This window comes from Lutjanus erythropterus, chromosome 14 (genome assembly GCF_056507025.1).
Source record: "Lutjanus erythropterus isolate fLutEry1 chromosome 14, fLutEry1.hap2, whole genome shotgun sequence".
NCBI classification, from domain to species: domain Eukaryota; kingdom Metazoa; phylum Chordata; class Actinopteri; order Lutjaniformes; family Lutjanidae; genus Lutjanus; species Lutjanus erythropterus.
In genome coordinates this window covers 25,908,464-25,930,352 of record NC_139330.1, presented here as the reverse complement: position 1 = coordinate 25,930,352, position 21,889 = coordinate 25,908,464, and the positions used below count along the sequence as shown (strand labels likewise).

The 21,889-nt window shown below is 40.6% G+C and overlaps 1 protein-coding gene across 1 annotated transcript in view; it reads right to left on the bottom strand.

The window, feature by feature from the left end:
• slc8a1b (solute carrier family 8 member 1b) overlaps positions 1-21,396 on the bottom strand; it is a 181,767-nt gene extending 160,371 nt beyond the window's left edge. The window contains exons 1-2 of the mRNA XM_084735365.1: positions 20,979-21,396; positions 2,016-2,942 (exon numbers count right to left, since the gene is read on the bottom strand). Coding sequence (XP_084591491.1) covers positions 2,016-2,891 — 876 coding nt within the window. The 5' untranslated portion in view covers positions 2,892-2,942; positions 20,979-21,396. The remainder of the gene's footprint in view (positions 1-2,015; positions 2,943-20,978) is intronic.
• Between the last annotated feature and the right edge of the window lie 493 nt (positions 21,397-21,889).

Here is a 21,889-nt window from a genome sequence, read left to right as displayed (position 1 = left end):
TTACTCATGAACTCACTTCCGCCTACATAGAGCTCCTTATCTGCTCCTTTGTTTTCTTTACCGCATGTTTGGATGAGGACAGCTTAATTAATTTCTACTGGTCGGCTGCTCTTTAACTGGAAAAGACAGAGCTCCCAACATTGTTCTAATGAGGACACTAATGAAGGAATTTTAGCTTCTGAAATTCAACACATAGATTCGACCTGTGCCAGAAATACCACAATCATTTTCCCCATTTATAATCTCGTCACCATCGTTGTCATCATGGTGTAATTTCTGGTGAGGATAAGAAGGGGGTGGCATTTTCCTGTTGACAAAATATTTATTGTTGAAAGGAAATACATACTTATCAAGTAACATCTCAGTTCAGCCATAGATTGTACATTAAATAGGGATTCAAACTATTTAAATGACCACCTATGGCTCTAACTCGCTACTTCCACTGCAGTATTCGTTTGTGAACTCCTTTAATACGACTTATTTATGTCTTATTTTTGTAGTTTGGGCCATCATTTCTGTTATGAAAACGTTGTACAAGACTAATTGTTGAGAGCTGGGAACATGGCAAAAACACTTCTACTTATGTCTGACAGAGCAAGAAATAAGCAGTTAGAAGGTCAAATTGTATTTGAAGAAAAACTGGTCAGATTATCCAAACCACTTTAATTAGAACATTTGAGAGACATATTGCTCCCTAACTCCATGTTTTGCTACTTTCCACTCCTATACCACTACATTTCAGAGGCAGATATTGTTCTTTATTACTCAATTACATTTTATAACTTTAGTTACTACTTATTTTGCACATTCAAATTGATAATACAGCAATAATAATCAGCAATCAAACAGTGATCAAGCTGTAACATTAAAGTACAGTAAAGTAAGAAATTTGCCATCTTCAATAAAAACACTTACTTTTATTACTCAAAGTATATTTTGATGTCAGTACTTCTGTATTTTTAATTAAGAATGCATGACTTTTACTTGCAGCAATATTTCTACCCTGTGCTATTGTTACTGTCACCCTGGTTTGTAGTGCTATTTATCCATCTCGATTGTTTTGGTGTGAGTTGCAGAGTTTTGGAGATATTGGCCAAAGAGACATCATCCTTCTTTCTGATGTAATGGGACAAAACGGCTCTCGGCTTGCGGTGCCCAAAGCATCAAAAGATACATTTCAAAAATTCAAAGCCAGTGTCACTTTCCAGAAATCATGACCACTTACTGAAAATAATCCACAGGCCTTACTGTAAGCAGTTTCATGTAGGAACTATTTTCTTTCTACTAGAAAAAAGTTAACAGGTTAATTGGTCACTGTTAGAATAAAAACTGCCTGTAGGTGTGAATGTGAGTGTGAATGGTTGCCCATGTCTATGTGTCAGCCCTGTGATGAACTGCTGACTTGTCCAGAGTGTACTCCGCCTCTCGCCCAGTGTCTGCTGGGATAGGCTCCAGCGCCCCCACTGTTCTTCAAGGATAAGCAGATATGGACAATGAAAGAATATAAAGAAAGTAGTTCCTCTAGATTCTAATGTGGATTATCTTGAGTAACTAAACCATGATATTTTCCTTTTTTTGGTGCTTTGAGCACCACAAGCCAAGTGCCATTATATTTTTATGTCCAATAATCAGCTGATAACTCCAAAACTCAAGAGGGATAAATACCAGGGAAAAAATACAGGAAAATATGTATTTTGGATTTTGAGATGAACTGTCCCTTTAAGAGTACTTTCTCCACCGCTGCTCAGCAATTGCCTTGGTGAATGACATGTTATTATTACTGATAGCTAAACCTAAAAAAAATACTGTAGCTGTATTTAAATGTAAAGCTTTAAAGATAAAAAAGAGTCTTTGAAGTCTATCAGTGTTGTTTTTATAAGTGTGTGAATAATAAATCCTATTACTGTTCCAGCAGCTGAGGGAAGCTGTTCTGTGGCAGTAATGGGGGTAATACAACATATTAGTGTAAATGGTAGCAGTGGAAGCAGAAATAGTGTAAATTCCTCTGAGCATACCTTGGAAGGCAGAGGACGGTCTCCTTCGGTCTCGATGATCATGCCACGCTGCTTGCCAGTACGGTAGCGTTTGTACACATACTTGTAGAACAGCAGGCGGCGGTCGGCCACCCAGGCAAACACCACGCAGATGGGGAAGAACAGGAACGTGAGCAGCCCCTCCCACACCTGCACAACGCCAGGCGAGATGACAGACAGGATCAGGTAGAGCCAAATGTAGGCGAAGATACTCCAGGTGGCCGTGACGAAGAAGACGCGGAGGTGCTTGACCTTCCTCGTCTCGCCGTCAGGCACGACGTACACACAAAGCCCGATGATGACAAACATGTTGAATGCTGCGGAGCCCACGATGGTGGAAGGACCCAGCGCACCAGCGTGGAACCCATGACCTACGACTTCTATGACGGACAGCAGGATCTCAGGAGCCGAGGAGCCAAGAGCCATGAGAGTGAGATTGGAGACCGTCTCGTTCCAGATCCGAACAGTGGTGGTGGTGGTTTCCCCGTTGGGTTTCTTGATGGTGATCTCCTTTTCCTGCGATGTGATGACCTCTATTGACGCCATGAAACGGTCAGCGATGATCGACACACCCAGGAACATGTAGACCAGAGCCACAAAGTAAACTGTTGCCCGGGCTACCTTGTCACCAAATGACGGGTTTTGGGGCTCCCAAATAGGTAAGAGGACCCCCTTTGAGCACGCTTCAGCCTTGGCGCATTCAGTTTTATTTGTGGACACCGCCGAAACGGAGCCACCCAAGCTCTGCTCCGGGGGAGCGCCGGCCAATGAGGGATGGAGCTTGAGGAGGAGAATCACTGTGACGACTGCTAGCCTGAGGCCAGGGGACAGGAGGGAGGAGTGATCCCAGCAGCCCATGGTGACGTCTGGACCAGTACTGTGGGGTGACGATTAATGAGGATGATGAACCTTTACAGAGAAGAGAAAAGATGAGAAGAGGAAAGAATCAGATTATACAGTCATAGACCTGATGAATGTAAGGGATGTTTGGGTTTCTTTCTTTCTTTTAATTTGAATTTTCACTGCTCTAGTCTATACTATTAAAAGATTTAGGATGACAAACACATTCATTTATTAATTTTATTCATTTCACATTCCAGAGTATACTGCAGGCATTTGTGGTAACTGGGTAACACTTTATTTGAAGGGGTGTGCATAAAACTGTCATTACACTGTCATAACCATGGCACAACAGTGCTGTCAGTAACATGAAGGCAACTTCATGAATGCTTAAGACTGTTGTCATTAAGTGTCATTTGGTCAGTTATGTCATATTTGATGCAAAGTTGACATTGTTTGAGATGCCTTTGTTCAAAACAACTTCAAAACAAGTTCATGACAACTTTATCCAACCTAAATCTCTTTAGGTTTTTTTTTACCTCAAGTAAAGTGGTACCATTTGGATTTGTCATAAACATAAAAATGTTATAGAGCCGGTCTGCTGACAGAGAACAATATCAATGTCTGCTGTTGTCTGTAGCTGGAGTTAGCTATTTAGCTCAGTTAGCTGTGGAGCTAGCTGCCTAATTAGCTGACTCAGTCCCAAGGTGTCAGGAGCCAGACCCAGCAGGAAAACCACCTCAGTACTGTATTCCCCGTCATCAAACTTCATTAAACTGGTCCTGGTTCAGCCAGACTCAGCTAGACGCTGATGATGCTAACATGGCGGGGGGAAAGTGCTGATCTGTACTGCTCATGTGCAACTCTCAACAGAGATGAGAGGTTTAATGTCAAGTCTTTTTTTTAAAGTGTTGCCACTGCATCTGATGATGTTACTATGGAGGGTTTTGCAATATACTTTTTAAATCACGATGGAAAGTAAAAAAAAAAACTACACCTCACTCCCTACAGCAAGTAACCAACTTTCATCTCTCTTTCATCTCACACTTGCAGATGTAACAGATGATATGAGTCTGAGTGCAGGAAAAAAAAAAGTGTTGCTATAACAACTTTGTTTAGAAGCTGCGTGCGTAACAAGTTTGGTTTATATATTTGTTTAACTTCCAGCAAACACCGAAGCAGTGAAAGGTCAAATCTGCATCTGTCTGAGAAAACACAGCTGACTCTCGAGCGGCGTGGTCACTCACTAAACAACACTCCATGTTTCACAGAAATGTGAAAATAAACAGCCAAGTTCACTTTGAGGTACGGAGAACCTTAAGAACACAACACCACCAAAATAAAAACATATGTTTCAGGTGGGATGTTTTTCTTCGCTGTTTAGGGGCAGCGAGTGCAAATAACCACACCAAAGGTAAACTTCAGCTCCTGAGCTCAGCAGTATAGATTTCTAAGGAACAGCTTCAAAAATCTCCCAGCCACACTACCCTGCTGTTCCTCAAGTAACCCGGCCAGGAGCGGCTTTGTCTGATAACACTCCAGTTGACTTCTTTCCATCAGACAGATTTCATTTTAAGGTAATTTGGAGTCCAAAGTGTATTTCTAAAATTGGCTGATAAGATACCAAAAGCTGCAAGAAAAATAAGGAATGCACAAGTAAAACAGCTTCTAAACTGACCACAACTTTTATCAGTCTCTTACAGTTTTGAGTCCTGAGAATAATATTCATATATTCATTTCAGATCTGTTGTATTGCATTGAACTTTTCCTGCAACAGACCAGGAGGCAAACAAACACTGTTCATCTAGTTCTACAATTTGTGAGTTCAGATGTTTGCCTTGTTCTGCCTAGTCTATTACTGCAGGTGTAAACATTGGTCCTCTTTCCCTTCCACAATTAAAACTGGAGGAATCATTAAAATACTCGCATTTACCACAGTTCCCTTGTTATCAAAAAAAAATCGAATACCAAATAAATGAAGAAATGCAATCATTGATAACTGTTTCAGCAGCAATGCGGTGAGGAGGATTTTTGCCTTAAATAGGCCACTCTCTGAGAGACCACCAAACCCCAACACTGAGATTTCAAATCAGTCGTTCAGTTTCCATGCAATTGCTTCCACACACAACACAAAAAGAGGCTAAATCAAGTGTAGAACAAAATTATCTTTGATTCAATTTCAAATAGAAGAGCGTGCTCAGAGTGCAGATCTAGGCCAGGCAACAGATGGCGAAGCACCTACTGCAATGCCACCACAACTGTCAGATGAAACCAGCAGAGATTTGCAAAGTTATGAAAAAACATTCTCAGTATAGAAATATGTAGTGTAACATGTAGTTTTTCATAAAATGATGTTGCATATAGTCTCAGTTTTCTTTAAAATGCATAGAATAGTGTGATGGTATTGTAATCGAGTGTTATGGATTCACTTAGCTTTATATACTTAAATAACAATGAATGGGACCCTAAATCCAAGCTTGTCAATTTAAACGTAATTTATTTAGAAGAATTTATAGGACATTACAAGCAACCAGGCAGCTTTACAACAACATAACTGATATAGAAATCTATATTTTTGGAGAAACTTACAAAAGCCGATATTCTAAATAATTTACACTTGATGTTGCTTATTGATAGGTCAGAGCCAGCTTGTCCCAGTGGAAGTTGTGGCTATTGAAAAGGTTAATGTTTTGTCATATAGCCGATTAGATCACTTCCAGTGACTGTTTTTTGTCGTTGTTTTGTTCCAACAAGTAACCATCACCATGTTCAATTTCTCACATTTACATCGAGCCAAATGTCATGAAAATCGGCTCAGAGATACAGTCAGTTTTACTGTGAAGTCTGTATTTCTCATTTGTTTACTAGTGGATATTGAACACTCCACGCACACGCATAGCAGTGACATGCAGCAAGGATTTATTCATCTCAAATCCTGCATAACATATCAGGTATGGAATTGATCTACAGTTTAAGATGAAAGAAAACCTTTCCATGGATGTTGCTGATGAATCACAGACCCTAACGGCTGTGAGGGGTGAGGAGTCACAGTTGGTAAAACAGCAGCCAATAAAATTGGCATTTCAAAAACTGAATGACAACAAACACAAGAGGTCCTTGAGCACACGGTCATAAATGTGGACAAAAATGTAAGGCTGACGGGTCGAGTAGTATGTGAGATGAGCTGACAGAGCTGCCCCAGTCTGTGGGTGGCTGTAGTTCAGGAGGTAGGACAGGTCACCCAGTAATTGGAAGATTGGCGGTTTGATCCGTGGCTCCACTAGTCCGCATGTCAAAGTTTACTTGAGCAGGATGCTGAACCCCAATTTACCCCTGATGGCTGTTTCATTGGTGTGTAATTATGTGAGCAAAAGTGTCAGTGTGACTAGTAGCCATAAAAAGTGCTGAGTGGTCGATGGACTAGAAAAATGCTGTATAAATGCAAGTCCAGTTAGATGTGGACATGGACAGTAGATCTCGCCCTGTTAGTCACTCACATGAGCAAAGACACCCCTCCCCCCACCCCCCCCCCGCCTCCCAGACTTACGCTTGGTGGAGATAATGAAGTAAACATATCCCTGTCCCCAAACACATATTCAGGGCAGTTACCACATATAATTGCTAATTGCACATTGTTGTGCCACTTTCCATGGGGAGAAAAATCCATCAGTACATAATTTGTATGATTATGAGACAAGACAATGCACAGAATATTCATAAACTCTTTGATCCATGTACAAACGTGTAGAGGAGTATGCATTCAGGCAGAGCAATAATCACAACATTAAACTTTACAGTTCTTTTCTAATCACAATTGCAAAGTATTTCACAAAAAGGAAGAAAAACTAGTATGTTAATTAATGTTTCCTCACTGTGTTGATAGGACACGTAATCTGTTTCAGAACATATTTGCTGTTAATTTCTAGGATACAGGGTTGCCTGGTGATTTAGTGTGTAAGTGTTAGACTCAGCGCTGCCTGAGAACCAGCAGCTATGTTGTGGTTCATAGGGGATCAACATAACTGGCAGCCTGACCATGCAATACTCTACATTAAAAGTTACCAGCAGAATTTAAAAAAAATGCACAGGGAGCCGATGTGCATAGGTGGTCTTAAATCAGAGAAAGGAAGCACACGGAGGGAAAGGGATGTGGGTGATTCAAGCACAACTTTCTAAAACACACACACACACATCCTCCCCTGAGGTTTAAGGGGATGAAAAGAAAAATGCAAATACTATTTTCAGTGCTGCCACACTGACAGAATAGACAGACAGATGTTGAATGTGTGTATATAAACTCTCTATGGAGCTGATACACCTATAAGCAATGAAGAGAATAGACGGCTGCCTGTAAGTTTTTTATACTATGATTCTGTGTATAAAAAGGTTCATTAATAATGCAGTGTGTACATGGGCCAATATGACCTGTATATATGTGTACATATTGGCAGAAAGAAATCTTTGCTGAAAGTATGTGCATTCATATTCTGTTTGCAGGGATTCCCCAGTGTACTGCAAGTCTGGTGGGCCACCGGGCCTCAGCATCGTGGAATTTTATTTTCAGGGGACAAATAATTTTTGATCCTGTTTGTGCCATATGATTTTTTGCCAATTAAAAGATCATTTTAGAAGTCAAGAAAGTTGCAATAGTTTCTTCTTTCTTTCTTCAGCATTCCAAGACTGTACTTTGTAATTATCATCCCTGAAGATATCACTTTGGCATAATATCAGTGCAGCACTTTGATCTTCTAGACAGGAGACAGCAAGTACCAGCAAGAGAATAGTATAGTAGGCACAATGAGTACATATTTCTGTCTACATCCGTTGCCCATATGGCACTGGTTCCTGTGCAACTGGTACCTACTGGTCCGAATCACAATGCAGATAGTGGTGCCTCACTTTGGTGCCACAGGCCTGAGCTGTCAATTGAAACAGTTGCCTTCAGGTGCAGATGTTACATCCTTATCACCAAACGTGCCTAGTCTGCAAGGCAGCAGGTAGCCTACCGTTAGCTTGTAGCTACCTGACACGTGGTTAAAATGCCAAGCTAAACAGTCTACAGTGTGGCTGTATTTCACTTGTAAGGACTCCAACAGCCAACTAGAAATGCAATGAGAAGCATCTGGATACACTTGAGAGCAGGAGGATATACCGTGATGTGTCATAATGACTTGCCATTTACATTTATGATGGGGAGACTACTCATGATGATGATGATGATGATGATGATAACAGCAGCTTTTAGGGATGCAGCATCGGGTATTGGTCTGATACTGTCCTCACGTACTCGTACTCCCACACCCGATACCACGTCACGAAAAGCAGCCGCTTGTAAACATCTAAAGAACCAACAGGATGCAGAGTTCAAGGCGTTTGCTGATGCTTACCCTCGTTTTTTGGACGCGCCGTCATCATCAGCGAGAGACTCGCTGTCCTCAACATCATCCACTAAAGACCGCAGAGACTTTGGAAACTGTCCGTTAAGATTCCGTGTAAAACTGAAATAAATGCACAGAGTGCAGCTGCAGACCGCAGCCAGCCGCTGTCCAATCAGTCCTGGCGGGTGTAAACTAGTTGAATATCTCGGCAAATTAATCCGAAGTAAAAAAAAAAAAAAAAAAACACCGCCGCCACCGTCTGCAACCCTCCTTTCTTCATAATAAGCTGCTACAACTTCTCTTTGTGTACTTATTCTTCACTAAAACGTCCTGACAGCACTGTGCACGCAACTTCACTCTTTGAGGTTCACAGCGGGGTCAATAAAACTGTTGCACACATGGGACCACACTCATACCTGTCCCCCCTAAACAATGATAGGTAGGAACTAATTAACTTTTAGACAAGAGGGACATGAAGAAGAAACTTAAATACTACACAATTAATTAAAATACTAGGTAAAATCCTGTAAATGACACTGAAATAATTATCATATATATAACACCATTTATAATAGTAAACTTAATTCTGCAAATCCATAATAATGTTGTGAAATAATTATACTGAAATATACACAGTAAACTGCACAGCTTAATAAGTAAAGTAAGTAAAGTAACTTACTATAAATAACCCAAAAATGTAATGTGTATAGTAACTATGGTTACACACACAAAACAGCAACAATGATTTGTTTAAAAAAAGAAAGTGACCATCTTGATGTTTTAGGTTCTGATGATTTTATGGATGACTAGCTTTCAGTGTGTAGATATGTAGCTGGGAATATTGGAAACAAAATGCTGGAAAGATCCCTACAATGCCCCAAGTCATATATTGTTGCTTCCCCTCTATGAGTATGTCTATACATGTTGGTGCCCTAGACAATAAGGAGGCCCCTTACAACTTATTTATTTATTTATTTATTTATTTATTTATTTATTTATTTATTTATTTATTTATTCTTTCCCTTATCATCCTTTATTAAACTTTTAATTGATTTATTTATTTAACTATGATAATTTTCAGGATCTGTATATTTCTTCTATTTGTCCACCTATCTTCCTTTATAAGTTAAGCTGTATACCTTCTGAATGTTACCATGGGTGGGGGGAGTTCTACCTATTATAATGTGTTTATTTAGTGAATTGTATCAAGGCTGTATTAACAAAAATTCAGAAATAAACTTTGTTCAGAAAGTGACCATCTAACGAAAATAAAACATATTTTAAAAGTTATTTTAATGGCATTATTAAGTACTTGTATTGCTACTCGGTATCGAGTACCCAAATGCAAGTACTTGTACTTGTACTCTGAAAAAAAGTGGTATCGGTGCATCCCTAGCAGCTTTTCTTCAGGTGTAGTACTGTTATTTACTGTCTATTTTTCCAGCCCTAGTCTGTGCAGGACAGCTTTCCACCTTTTTCTCAAAATAAACCACACCAACATCACGTCCATATAGACAGTTACCCAGGAGCAAACTTTCACCTTCTTGTAAAACTTTTAGTGAGAGCACTTTTACACACACCTCCTGTGTAATCCTTTTAATCAGGGATCAATGACAAGAACCAAGAACCGAAACAAAGATCAGCTTAGAACTCAAACCTCAAACAAGCTTCTTCCACATTCCTGCATGCCAACATCCATTTCCCGATAATTAACTATTCACACTCTTTCATGCAGACGCAGCACAATTTACCCAACATCAATAGTTACATTAGTACTTTCCTGCTTTTCTTGCTTCCACAATACTCATTATAGAAGAAGCTGTAAATCCTTGAACAAAATGAATCACATTTTCTCTCACATTACATGAAGCAAAGCTCGGGAGCTGTAGGGGCCTGACACTAAATGAACAACATGTAATCCATTTCCACAGGACATGTGATCAATGTGTGAATGTTCATTCATATATTGCAGATACAGTAAAGTCTGTGTGTGTGCCTCGCCTAATGTTGTTGACAGCTACTTGCTGCATAAATCACTGACTGTGTAACGCATAATCAGTCCACCAGTGGTGGATTTAAATATTTGGGTTAAATAAACCGAGTGTGACGAGTGCTCAGTTTGACTGCTGTGTTGTTGTGTACTGAGTGGGCTCAGCTGTGGCGTGAGAGCGTTTTCGCTCAGATGTTAAGAAAATCAATTCCAAACAAAATTACACGTCCGCTTAATTAAACTTCAATTCAGTAAGCTCATAACATTTTCCTCCTGGCTAATGTAATCCAGCAGCTCTTTGCCATCTATGGCCTTCTTGTGTGGTCACATAAGGCTTTGTGTGGCATTTCCAAGTGATCAATAATTCAGGGTGCGTTGGGATTTGGCTGTTTTCACTTAAGGATGTCATTTTTTTCTAGCAGGCTGATGGCTAAAGAGCATGCTGTCTATGCCAGCTGCTAGAATGTGTTTTCCACTGCTTCTCTACACCAGTGGAAGCTCAAGGTGAGGCCCATGACATCTTGGAAAATAGGAATTGTTGGAGAAAGATAACAACAGAAATATATGAATGAAAATGTACAAAAATAGATGGGTAATATGTGTAATAACCCGGCATCCAGCATGATGACTATCACCTCTTAACTGTCGTCCTTGCTGTGTCCCCACCCTGCTCATGACGTCAACACCTGTATGACTTTAAAGCCTTATTAAAAAATAAGACAGCCATTAAAAAGACACATGTTACCAGCTGGAGTCTAATAGATTCACCACAGGTGAAGAAATATGGGAAATTATGCCTCACACAAGTTTTTTTTGGTGTCAGCTCTTCCAAAGAACAGCTAAAAATATGGGCCCGGCACTGGTTATTGGTTTAAGCACAGATGTTCCCAAAGCTATTCATGGTGTTGAAATGAACTGATGGTTTCAGACTGCAGACCTAAATGTTTTCTCATCACAGAAGGCAACCTTCAAATTATTTCATACAATGAGTGGGCTGAGTGACTCGGAGAAATAGTTTGAATTTTTGGGAAATACACTTATTTGCTTTTTTTGCTGAGAATTACATAACAAGACTTGTATCTTTCCATAAAATATGAATTAGCCACAAACTGGTTATCTCAGCTTAGCATCACGGACATAAACAGTTGACCACGCTCTGTCCAGAGGTCAAAATAAATCTACCTACCAGCACTTCTAAAGCCACTGGTGGATTCATTGGGACCCATGTTTGAAAACACGATGTAAAAGCTCCCTCTTGGATGTCCCTATGGCAGATAAAATGTGATAAAGTGCTCTTCCAGTGGACAAAACATGGTAATGTGACCTCTAGGGTACATACTAAAAGATTATTTGACCTCTATGTGCATTTAAATTGTAAATTTAAAATTTGTAATCTTAAATGTCCAGCAATTTTTGTTGCACTGGTACCCCACCGTATATAGGTGGTTTATTTTTTGTGCCCCTGTCCCTCAGACAGCCTGAGTCAATGTAAAGCTAAACCTGTTATCCCCAAAACAAAAGCCCGCTGCTCCAAAAGCACACACTCAGGAGCTGGAGTTCAGCGACTACCTGCCAGACTCCATTAACATATTGCTCAATTTAACCGTTATAAACATCCTAAAAGATTATTAATGATTTTTTCTGACTCATAAACAAACACTAACTCATTTGGAGAACTTATTTTTAAGTCGATGTTCAGTGAATAAAAGTAAAATGGGTGAACAAAAACATGCATTCTGCACCAGAATGGATATTTAAAAGGGAAAAATGCTTGATGTAACACTGTTGTCAGCCAGTAGTTCAATTTAGCATGTTTCCTTAATCTCTGATAATACATCATGTTCATTTTATGATTTAGTAGGACCACAGTAAATATATTACATATTTCTCCTTTAATAAGTAAGATGTGAACTCTGGGTACTGTGCAGGCATACAAGCTTCCTTTCAAGATTTAAACTTAATAAAGAAGCATTTTAATTGCAAATCATAGCCTTTATTGCTATTTATTCCCATTTTTCCTCTGTACCTATCTAATCAAACGATAATCAAAGATTGACTAATTTCATTGTTTTTGATGGTGCCTGTGACCCTGAACAGGACAAATGAGAAAAGAAAATGAATGAGAGAATTAATAATTTGAGACGACAATGTTATGGGAGCTTACAAACTCCTCATAAAACTAACGTCTGTTGCAGCAGCACCTGAGCAGCAGTTGGCGAGTATTTTGTTTGTTTTCTAGCTGGTTTGGGAATTCAAACCAATAATCCATGCTCTAGTTTCTGTCCCTTGCTCTGTTTCTTCTCACCGGCTTGCTTAAAATTCATCCTCACGCACGACAATCCTTGATAAACCTTGCTTACACAACCCTGATTGCTTTACACTTTATCAGGAGATTACGCTTCAGATGACTCCAGATAATTACCTGTTCTGTTTATAGTTCCGTTTTGTTGTATGACTACAAAATATATCCTGCGGGAATGACTGACTGCAGTTGTTCTCTCTCTGCATTAGAATCATTACCGGCTATTTGATGAAGGAAAAACTGATGCCCCGGCTGGTATCGGCACAAAACTCGAGGGTGTATGTTTATGTGCCTGCTGTTAACACCAGAGAGGCTTAGTCGCTGAACAGTGGCTGCTATTTTGGATTTGGTAATTGAAATATCAGGTTTCAGAGTATCCTGCCATGATTTTCCCTAGTGTTATGACCTCAAAAACTTGGCTCCGTTTCAAGAGGAGCACAACACAAGACAAGCCAACCCGGCTTCAGAGAAAAAGCCAAACACAAACACACACACACATGCAAGCTGGACCACTGAGTCTTATTTCCCAGGGGCTGAAGCAAAAGCACAATACATAAAGTTAAGAAAACCAAAACCATGTGCTGCACTGAGGGAGGATGTTCTCTCTCTGCCCCAGTACTGTCATTCCTCGGGAGCCTCTGAAGGCAGCACCCAAAGGTGCCAAGAGGGAAGCTTATTAGACTGACAGGCAAGAGAGAAAAAAGAAAGGTGAAGACAGAAGAGTGCATAAGATGTGAACTCACTTTCTGCATAAACTACATCTTAATCAGAGACTGAATTACAGACATTCACCATTTTCACTCTGTGGCCATTTTCCTCTAACATCACATGCTGGATGGGAAGCTCAAATCTCTTAATACTGTGTTGCAGGTTGTCATCTAAGTATAGATAATCTGATCATTATCATCTAACCACTTCACAATGGATCAGCAACTGAAAAGACAATGCACAGTGAAAATCTGGAGGGACATCGGGCCATATTTCAAGGTAAGACAACATATTTGACAACCCATTAGCTACTGTGAGACAACAGCTAACAACAGCTAGCTAACGTTACATTGCAAGCTTGATTACATCCAGAGTGTTTTTACTTCCAGGCTTAAAAAATGTGTCCAAGATATGCGTTCAAATTTATTTTCCCCCCGCAGGAAATGTGTGTGCATACGTGATCAACGGACCTGCATCTTGTCCGAGCTAATGAGCTAATCTTACATACCACTGTGGCAGTTGGTGCTGAAGGACCTCTGTGATTCACTATTCTTGAAAAACCTTCAAAAGCCTTTTTTTATGCCTCCGCTCCAGCAACAGCTGTGGCCACAGGCATTATGTTTGTAGGTCATCCCATTAGTGTGAAAGCAATATCTCAGGAACGCCTTTATGGAATTTCTTCAGACTTAGTGCAAATGAGCACTTGGACTCAAAGATGAACTGATTAGATGGTCAAAGGTTACGGTCATTTGACCTCACTAAACACATTTTGGCCATAATTCGAGAATTCATACGCTAATTATGACAAAATTGCATGCAAATATCTACTAGAAAAAAAAATGAGTTGATGACATGTTTTATTCAAAAGGCCAAAGGTCAACTTCATGACATCATAATGTTCAGCTTTCTGTCAGTCCTCTGTACTTTTCTGTACCTTGTAGTACCTAGTACCAGGTCAATATAGCAGTAAGTTCGATACTAAATTAAAATTATTATTATTATTACAGTCTTCACTTCATGTAAGCATGTAAACTGCAACTTGACTGGTTGGTGGAAACACAACTGTGAGGCAGTGTTTCTATTTTTTGACTGTGATATTTTACACAACCATTGACTTCTCACTGTTCTTAACCAGCCGCTAGGGGCCACAAGTGATCAACAACTGCTTCAGTTTGAAATCTTGTTTCATCTCGGGACAGTGTATACGACGGTCATGTTAATGTTGAGAGAACCTTCTTCTCCGCTGGTTGCATCTGGCAGTTGCGGCGGCACTGCAGTATAAGGTGCTTTACCATCTGTTGCCTGGCGGGTATCTGCACTCATGAGTACACTCATCTAGTTCAGAATGAATTTACGCCTTATCTATCATATTATGTAACACTATCAAACAGTAATGTTAGCTCAGAAGTGGCTAAATGCTAACGTTAACTACTGTAGCTAATGGTTTATCAAATATGTTGTTTTAACTTGAAATATGGCCCGATGTCTCTCCATGTTTTCACTATCCATTGCCCTTCAGTTGCTGATCAATCAAGATGCAGTGAAATGAGAATAATTTGTCCGATGAAACACATCTGTATGACAATTCAGCTTCCCACCCTGAGCGTGACGTCAGTTGAAAATGGCATCCATGTGAATATGGTCAATTAGAAGTGATGCAGTAGTAAATTAAAGACGAGTGTCCTAGACGCTGACCATGAGCAACAAAAATAAACCTGGGTGCTGCAGGGAAACTCAAAGAAATGGCTGCTGCTCTGAGGAGCAGCCTGGCCGAGATGCATTTTCCTCACCACGGGGCAAGAGGCGATAAAAAATTTAAAACGGTGGGTGAAAGAGAGACAAAGAAATACAGAAGAGTAAACAGCGTGGCAAAAGAAAGGGATCTAAAGAGAAAAGGTGACTGAATGAGAGGGATGTAAAAGAGGAAACAGAGTGAGATGTCCAGAGGAAAAGAGAATCAGAGACAGACGAAAAGAAAACGGGAGCACAAGACAGGAAAGAGAGAGGTCACGTAACATACTGTCATCTCTCCTTGTGAAATAAAACCGAAGGGCTAGTCTGCTGTGTGCAAATGTGCGTGTGGAGGCAGGTCCAGCACACACACATACACACAGAGACACAGCACACACACACATACTAGCCCCTGCAAACAATTGAAGATTAATGGTCTGCGTTTACCGTCATTAGGGTGATGTTGAGCTCTTTTAGTGTGGATCTGCCTCGTAGCCAATCCTCGAGCCAAGATGCCTTGTCATATTATTACACTTAGAGTGGAAGAAATGATCAGATTGGCAATGTAATACACTGTCTGTCACTTTGTCTGTCTATCCATCGACATTATCTGTGGGTTTATCTATCTGGGGTGTGACGAGGGATATGAATATGAAGACGAGTGATGATAAGCTCTGGGAAATGAAGAGGAATTGTGCAGGTAGATAAAATAAAATCATTAAGAAACTTACAAATCAAATAAATTACTCCTCTTATCTCCAGTGCTCCAGAAGAACTAGCCGAAGGGAAGCAGTCATCCTCAAACTAACCGCTTTACACCCTCTTTCTCGGGGTGGGTGGTGCATCAGTAGAAATGCACATGGCCGGAGATATCGACTGTGGTATTGTTTTGGACAAAGGCTGCTCATTTCCCAGCTAGCCTCTGTTCCACTATCATCTGTAACTCAAAGAGCGTTCCAATCATCAGTCTTTCAGAAAACCATTCATCCAGCATTCAACAACAACATGTTACATGCCACTGGCAAGCTGTCAAAACCTCACAGGAGCTTCATGTTTTTCCTGGCATTCTTTCTCTCGATCTAAAAAAAAAACCCCGATATACACATAGAAAAACTTGATGACCTACTGTAACCACACTGAAAGCTGCACTAAATTATACTTATATATTAAGAATGGGTCAAATTAGTATGTGTAATGTGAAAGGGGTGATTATTTGGGCTGCAACTAATTATTTCATCTGCTGATTAATTGAGAAAACAATCATCAGATTAATCAGTTTGGTCCATTAAATATCAGAAAATGGTGAAAATGGTCAATCAGTGTTTCCTAAAACCCAAGCTGATGTCCTCAAATGTCTTGTTTTGTCCACAACCCAAAGATATTCCCTTTACTGTCATAGAGGAGTAAGGAAACCAGAACATATTCACATTTAAGATGATAGAATCACAGAATTTTTACTTTTTAAATCAAAAGATTCCTCAAACCTGTTATCAAAATAATTGGTAAATTTAATAAGTGACAACTAATGGATTAATCATTGCAGCTGTAATAATTGGATTACTTGTCAGGTGTTCCTCAGCTCTATAGAGAATTGTAGCATATTTCAGCTCACTGTTTTGGTTCACTCTCACTGCTGTCATTGACTCTGTTTTCAGCAGGGAGGAAAAACAAAATCTGATAAACCCACTATATACACAGTAAACTGCTGACAGACAAAGTAGGCAACAAGCTGGGAAACACAGAGGAGCTTTTAGCTGCTAAAGGGTCAGATACTTCCATCGGGAGTCAGTGGAGACCAAAACCGAGCAAAAATATTATTTGATGGGGTCCAGAGTGTGAGTCCTCTGCAGCGGCTGTGGGTTCAAATACATAAAAAGATTATTTGGCTAAAATTTGTTGGACTGACAGGGACATGATTATGAAAGAATGCTAATGTTGCACTGTCTCCAACTGGATGCTCGGTAACTGTTTGCTAACATGTTTACCATATCAACTCTCAGTGAGATGATAATATGTCTCATTATACATGATTTTCATCATACTGTGTTTTTCTATACTATGCTATGCATGCAACCTTGTTTGGATTCATTCATATTTTATCAATGAGCTTATTAGTTGTAGGGGGTTGTGCCTGCTCCATACAACCTTACACACCACTACCTGCAAAGCCATAGCAGAAATACTTTACATCCACGTATTCATTTGCTTTTAAAAAGGGTTACATTTATCTTTTTTTTTCAAGCCATACTTGCAGCCGTACTCGAATCCTGGAAGTATTACTCCACTGCCACTGTTTTCCAGAATTAGACCATATTTCCTGTAAACACTGTTCCTTTCTATCATAGAGGTAAAGTTGCCACTGGCTCTGTTTATCAGGGATAAACACATGACTCTTAGAGATAGAGTTTTTTTTTTTTTTACCCTGGTAGAACAGCACCCTCCTGTTTGAAGGTCTAGCGTTTCTATCACCAAATTTTACCTGGTAGCATACAGCATCAAATGCAGTATACTGGCCAATAAAGGCTGCCAATCTTAACTGTGACTTGTTTGTGCACAATGCTTTTACTAAGATTGACGTGACAATGATTTATTTGTGTGACTGTGATATAAGTACAACCTTTAACAGAGCTGACATATGTGACAGTCTGACACGTTTAGTGGCTTGTGTCGCACTGAACACATCCATGTTAACAACATGCAATATATAAATTTTATTTTAGCTGCCAGATTTCCATCTTTGTGCCTGAGAGCAGCTGTTCTCCACATGGTGTTGAAGCAACAACATGGAGCACAAGAAAGTCAATATGGTTTGCAGGAATCTTGTAATGTTACTAAATCATCTGTAATGAACAACAGACAACACTTGACATGCACTGTAATATAGTCATACACCCACATAATAACCTAAGGACTTAGAATTGACTGTGGGGTCACAGATATTGTATCTATTATTGAGTAATGATGGATGGTGATCTTGCAAGACAACCCATCAATTTGCATATTGATTTCTAATAGACAAACTCCTCCTCAGGGTGTGACACTGGTGGCTACTTATTAAATTATTAGTTATTGAATTCTATGATGGAGGCCACAGTATCAGCTGTCAGCAACATCAGAACAACATCAGAGCAACAGTACAGAAGTATTCACTATGATGTACTTTGGGTTCATTCCAGTAATTTTATTCTAAGAAATTAAAGGACTTAACCTTTATCTTAGAGATGAAAAATGGTACAATTTAATTTTGAAAAAAAAAATAATCAAGATTTCAAAAATCACAGTTAAAAATGAATTAGAAAAAGTGGCATTTACTTCAGCGGACTGGCTGTTCTGCAACAGATGTTTTGCATTGTCCCCTGATTTTCCACTTAACTTTACATCAGCAGAAGTGTTACCTAATCTGTCCTCGCCATGAAAGGACCCTGTTTACTGTAAACAATAGTAAACGGGATCCCTTTTGCAGAAGGACACGGAAGAACTTTTTGGTGTGTATGAACATAAAACCTAGGTGAAAAATCTTATTAAACTGGTTTTATTTGTGGAAAAAAAAATCCATGAATAGTTCAAATTAAAACACTTTTGGAAGAGATATTTGTAGTTTAAGCCTTTCGTTAGTCTGCAGTCTTACTCTTATATATTGTCACTGTCCAGAGAAAACCACATATCTCCAAATTTAGATTTTTTTTTTTCAATAAAACTGAGGGTGGGAATGCTCCTTTATGAGTTAAGGCAAAAAAACAAAAAAACAAAAAAAAAAAACTGTCTGTGAACTGTGGGTGAACTGTCCCTTTAAGACAAACAAACCATTCAAAAACACTGGATTTTCTGAAAAATGCATTGCCACAAAGCTGAAAACATGGCTGATTTTCTTTACCCATGAAAAACTGACATTTTGTAATTGCATGGTTTTCACAAGACAGCGGTGATTTGTAAAAAATAAATATTTTCATCACTTTTTGAAAAAATTTTAACAAAACCCAACAACCAGGCAGAAATAAGAAGCCAACACTTTACAGGCCTGGCATCAGTCACAGTTTTATGATGGAAATAGACATTTCAAGGAATCGTGTAAGTAGTTACAGATATATTTGAACTGTACCTATCTTTCACATCACATACCATATGTACAACCTGCTTCTTCCAGCTCAGCCCTCAGCCACTTACCACTGACTTATTTACAACATAGTGACCCAGCAGTCCCTACACTGTGGCTGCTACATGTCCAGAGAAACTCGTGTGCCTCTGTATGTGTGTGAGTGTGTGTGTGTGTGTGTGTGTGTGTGGTTACAGGCTCTCCTCAATCAGGTTAAGAACAGGCCTTATCACTGATTGATGCAGACCCACTGAGAGCCGGCCTGAATCCGCCGTCAAATATGGAAAAAGGTCAGTTTTTATAAGAAACTTAATCACGTATGTTAATCTGAACCTGTCCTGTTGTGGTGCCTGAACTGAAGCCTCGCTGCAGCACCATTAGGAGATCTTACATTTCATCAATAACCAACTGCACCGCCGCTGGAAGGTAAATAAAGCAGTAAAGACGTCTGGCTGCGATTCAGTTCTTCACTGTCATAAATAAATATTTCATAGCAGCTACAGTGGGTGAGCTACAGTTCCTCTGTGTCATGCCCATAAAGCTCCGACTGAAGTCAGCTGGAAAAGATTGCCTGGAAAGCCTTGATGGTACCTGCCTGATGTGCCAAGCGCTTCTCGCAAGACGAAGCGTTTGTAGTGTCACATCAGGCGCATGAAAAGCCGCCTCCTCTAATATTATCTGTGCCAGGTTTACAGGAACAGTTAACTGATGTGTGAAGCTGTGCCATTGTTTCATTTCCCTTTTTTTTTAAAAACATGTTATAAGCACAGCAGGCAGGAGGTAAAACCGGTTTTTCTCCTCAGATTTTACGTTTTAAGGTAGAATCAGTAGGAGGATTGTTGAGTTTTATTTCCAGGACGTCAAATAGCGACGTTCTGGGTTGGTAAAGCGTCCCAAGCACAGCAGAATAATGATAAAATAGGGACATACAGGCAGCAGGGAGGGTCTCTGCAAATACAGCCACCACCACACACTTCTAGTGGATCATAAGTGATCCACAGGAATTATGTTCAGTCTATCCATCGTTTTATATGAAAATGTTGCATATTACGCTTTAAAGACTAAAAATCCAACTACTACAACGCTGAATTAAACCCATTCACCTCAACCACGGGGTCCGGGCTCTGATTTTTCCCCATCCTGCTGTGCACTGATGTGCCGAGGCACTCCATCAGTCTCAACATCACTGCACTGTTTGGCGCAAAGGATGGGGGGGGGGGGGGGGGGGACGTGCAAAATTGCGCAAATGTGCATCTCAATGCGCTTTTAGGCGAATGGATCATTCATCCTGTGCGAGGATTACCATCTCAAGGGGGGAAATTTAGCTCGGACTGCGCATGTTTGTCACCCAACTTCCACATTGAAAGCCTATAAAAGGTGCGAGCGTGGTTATCTGAACGTGCTCTGCATCCGTAATTATTATTCCTCTAGAAAGAAGAGAGGCAGGCGGGTCGGTCTTACACATGGGAGAAAGGGAGAGGAAGGAGGGTGAGAGTGAAGGGCAAAAAAAAAGAAGAAGAAGAAGAAGAAAAACACCCCCAGAGGCAAAAAAGAGGCAATTTCTAGACCTGCGGCTAATTTCAATGCAAAAACTAAACGAGAAACACCTTCCACCGCACCCAGAGATGCCTAAAGCAGCGCTCCTCTCTCTGTAAATCTCTGAATCAGAGAGGATGAGGAGAGGCGCAGTGTGGAGCGCGTGGTGCGGGAGGATGAGAGGAGGAAACATCGCATCCAAACCCTCCCGACGCATGCTGCTTTCAAGCTCCATGAGGCGACAGTGTCCCCTCTCCCTCCCTCCCTCCAAAAAAAACTTGCTTCCCCCCCTAGACAATGCGGTGTGGAGCAGAGGCAAAGACCCCCAGCATTGAAAATGCGCCCGGAAAACGGAAGAATGTCCTACCTTCTTATCCAGAGAGTGTCCAACAATCCGGAGGAGACAGTCAGTAGTAAAAGCAGCTCTTCTAATAATAGTAGGAGTAAGAGGAGGAGGTGGAGTAGTAGTAGAGGTAAGCCAGTAGTGGGGAATGGTAATGGAGACGCAGGGAGCTCTTATACGCTAGCCAAGGCGGCGTATCCAGCGACCGAGACGCACAAAAGAAGGAGAGAGGAGTCCGGATTCCCATGCACTGACAGCGTTTTTATTTGTTGCTGTTGCCTTCTGTTGTTGCCTACTCCTCGTTTCCATACAGCGCGACCTGTATGATCGGATGACCGGAGCTGCGCTTTATCAGCAAACCCGCATTTGTTGGGACGAGGCGCGCAGCACGGCGGACTTCTTCCTCATTCTTCCCTTCCCGTCCCCTCTCGGTCCGAGCGCAGGAGAGAAACAGAGAGAGAGAGAGAGAGAGAGAGAGGGGGAGAGAGGAGGAGAGAGTGTGTGCACGAGAGTGAGAGAGAGAGTGTGTGTGAGAGAGAGAGAGAAAGAGAGAGAGAGAGCAGGTCTCTACTTCGTCTGTTCCCTCACACGCCGACTGAGGATCGGCTCGCCCTCCTCCTCCTTCGCTCTCTCTGCTGTGTGTGTGTGTGTGTTCCTTTCTTTCACTTCTCTCTCGCTGTGTGTGTCTATACACATCTCGCCTGTCACTCTCACACACACACACATTCTCTCACCCCCTACCCTCCTCTCTTTACTCACACGCTCGCTTTACCCACTCATTCGGGTTAATATCAATATCTCATTGAAAAGAAATAGTGAGTCCAGAAACATGTTACATCCTCCATAGCTGGAGGCGCAGGCCAGTGATTTTTAAAGTAGGGCCTCAGCAAAATGCAAAATGCAAAAAAAAAAATCAAAAGTAATATTATGTGAAA